At 32.4% G+C, this 3193-nt stretch overlaps 1 protein-coding gene across 1 annotated transcript; it reads right to left on the minus strand.

Moving 5' to 3' along the window:
* Positions 1 to 1084: 1084 nt before the first annotated feature.
* On the minus strand, positions 1085 to 1895 carry LOC111381100 (cysteine-rich receptor-like protein kinase 25; the record flags this gene model as incomplete). The annotated part of the gene is made up of 1 exon (XM_023004822.1): positions 1085 to 1895. A coding segment is annotated over exon 1 (811 nt), but the record flags the coding sequence as incomplete, so codon positions are not given.
* Between the last annotated feature and the right edge of the window lie 1298 nt (positions 1896 to 3193).

The raw sequence follows: 3193 nt of genomic DNA on the forward strand, positions 1-3193 counted from the left end.
CTAAACTCACTTGCTATAATTAAATGCATTCAAATTATATCAATTTTTAATGGAAGAAAATAATACAATAATTTGGAGGGAAGTTGAAAATAAAATTAAGGAAAAATAATAAATAACTTTTAGAAGTAGAAAAATTAAGTGTTAAATATAAAGAACCTGTTAAAGTCCTTAAAAATTTCTTGCTCTAAATTTATACTAAATTTATAGATGCTCTTTAAGCATATAGAGTTTCTTGAAGATGCTCTTAGATCACTAAGATACTATTATTATTTAACATTTGAAATTTAGTAATTTGATTACTGTTTTTAGTTTTGAAACATTTTGCTATTGGACGGGTGGAAGGAATGATAAGAGTCGCAGCTAGCTCCAAAATAAAAAAAATATTCCTTAATTGCATTTTTAAATCTCTTAATAATCAGATATATTAATCAAATATTCCATAATTGCATTTTTAAATCTCATAAATCCAAAAAAATTTCTTACTTTTTAAACACACATTAATCTCCAGAATTTTACTATTCAAAACATTGTTTTGAACAAATAATGACCATCAAACAAGAACTTAGCCTAATCGATCTAAAATGATATAAACCTTCTGCTACTTACAGCTTGCTTGGGAGTGATTTTTCACCCTAAAAAAATTGATCTTTGTTACCGTTATTTCATTATTCTAGCTGTAAAGTTTGACTTCTTCTTTTACAGGTGGTCCCCCACTTTTTTCCTAATGGTCACAAAATCAATTCTCAAAATCACTCCCAAATGGGGCCTAAATCATGACTTAATCTTTACATGCCCAACTTTTTCAAATTAGAATTCGCTTTTTAATTCGGACTGATCAGAAATTTAATGTGAAACATGCTTTCATTATGTAACACGATGATCTAATGAAGTTTAAATAGTTTCTATTGGAGAATTTGTTTTGTAACTATAATAAGAGGTGGTGGATCAAGGTGCCCAATTTTAATGGTTGGGGCCAACTTATTAATAGGATAATGACGTTAGATCAAATGGTGCGATTGTCAACGGAAAATATCTATGGTTAAAAAAAATAAAAAAATAAAATATCTGTAGACAAAGTCCTTACCCGACGGCTGCGGTGGCGGTGGCATTGGTGGCGTTGGTGGCTGGAATACCGCTTCAACCATCGTAGCGTTGTAGAATGGATCAGTTTCGAAACGAAGATAGCAACTAGGCCTAAGGATTCTAACTCCTCTTGCACCCTCACAGCATTCTCGTATCTGTTGGGCAGATTTTGTTAAGCAATCACCACATTCCACTGAGGTTATATCAGGTGTGCACTGCTCGAATGCATAAATTGTCCGATAATTCGGGACATCCCGAGTGGCACCAGCAAACTTCTTTGGAGAGCTATTAAAAGCGGCATGGTCACGAAGACTGTCCAATAGTACGTTCAACTCCTGGTTAAAAACGTCCGTGTTTGTTACATTTTCCCCACTATGAGCCGACCTGTTTGGGGAATTCGCAAGAGTTCCAAAGATAGCCTCGTTGGAGTATCGCACCATACAAAATTCGTGCCATAAAATTGCCTGCCTTTGTCCAGGACACTCCTCCAAGATCCTAGCTGTAGCATCATCGACATAATTACTACATTGAGAAGGCTGAAGATCAGCTCTACAAAGCGCAATGATGTTGACTCTATCAGAATTTTCTCCCATAGAGGCGTTGTAGAATCCATTGGCGTCGATATTAGGCGAAACGGAGGAGAGGAGAGTATCAAGGTTTCTTCCGTACGTGCTATTTCTTGCGTAACTACCGTTGTTTATACAATCAAAATGAATAAAAATTGGAGTTGGAAACTGGGATTTGACAATATCAACAAGGTTCATCAGACAGATTAAGAAAATAAAATTAGGAAGCCTTTTCCAAGAACTCATTGCTGTATACGTGTATATCGTGTTTGTAATATACACATGGAGAGAATACTCAGTGCTATATTTCAGTATGTGTACTGCATATATATAGAATTATAATAATTTAAAACCTATATGATATGGAAAATCCACGCATCAATCCCATCATATCATTTCAAAAATATGTTTTTCTCGACCCACAAATTTATTTATGATAAAATTTTATTTTATATTGAGAGTTTTTATATTTTGATGTTTACAGTTTCAATGTAATTTTTTTATTTTTTTATTCGACACTGTAAAATTAACATGTACCTAATTCATTGTTGAAGAAACATATTTTAGATGGAAAAATTATACTTCTTATACGTGTAACATTTAAAAAGTATTTTTTTCTCAATTGGACTGGTTAAGTTTTACTTAAAATTTAATTGATTTTGAGTACTAGAATCGAGAATTCGACTAGTTTGATTCTCTATTCCAGCTTAAGGACCAAATTCAGACATCTAATGTATTAAACTTTCATTATCTCGTAACCAAATCTACATTTCATTTATTTTATATAAATTAATATGTATTTTGATTAATCATCACTCTAGCTGTCGAAACGAAAAACATAAAAGTGAAAATCAATCTGATCTAACACTTGTCAAAATCGGGCCATATCACAAATAGACGTAAAGTGTGAAAGCAGACAATTAAGATATTTCTTTTCCAATTCTGTATCTGATGAAATTTCAAACCAACCTTGCATGTGTCAATTGTCATAAGATATTTCAATGAGACCTTTCTTCTTTGAACAAGGACCACAATTTGAAAAGGATTAAATTGTATGTATTAAATGAGAAAAAGGAGAATAAAAACTTGTCAATATATTATTCAGTCAAATTCAATATTTCTGGTTTAATCCATTTTATGTTTAGAATTTTCCAATTCGCAAAGGACTTCTAGATACACACGGCAAGCCTAATTGATTTAGACAAAAGTGAGAAAGAGTGATGAAGACAACATTACAAATGCATTAATTTTGAAGAAGCCAAGAACTGATCGAAGAAGTGAAAGTAAACCTGATAAGTGGATTTTTGCACACTTATTTAGATCACAAACATGACTTAAATACAAGCAAAATGATTGAATTGTGACTTAATCTCATTGAATTCATGCAATATAGGTGTTTCTATGGAAATGGTAGAATTCAGGAGAAGAGAGCCGAAAAAGGACTAAGATGAATTAAACTGGAAGTTCGGGAATCAAGTTGCAAATAATTCATAGATGAGACGGGAAATGGAATGAAGATTCAAGAGTGTTAGAAGTCAATCGGA

The sequence above is a fragment of the Olea europaea genome, unplaced genomic scaffold, assembly GCF_002742605.1.
Source record: "Olea europaea var. sylvestris unplaced genomic scaffold, O_europaea_v1 scaffold2256, whole genome shotgun sequence".
Classification (NCBI taxonomy): domain Eukaryota; kingdom Viridiplantae; phylum Streptophyta; class Magnoliopsida; order Lamiales; family Oleaceae; genus Olea; species Olea europaea.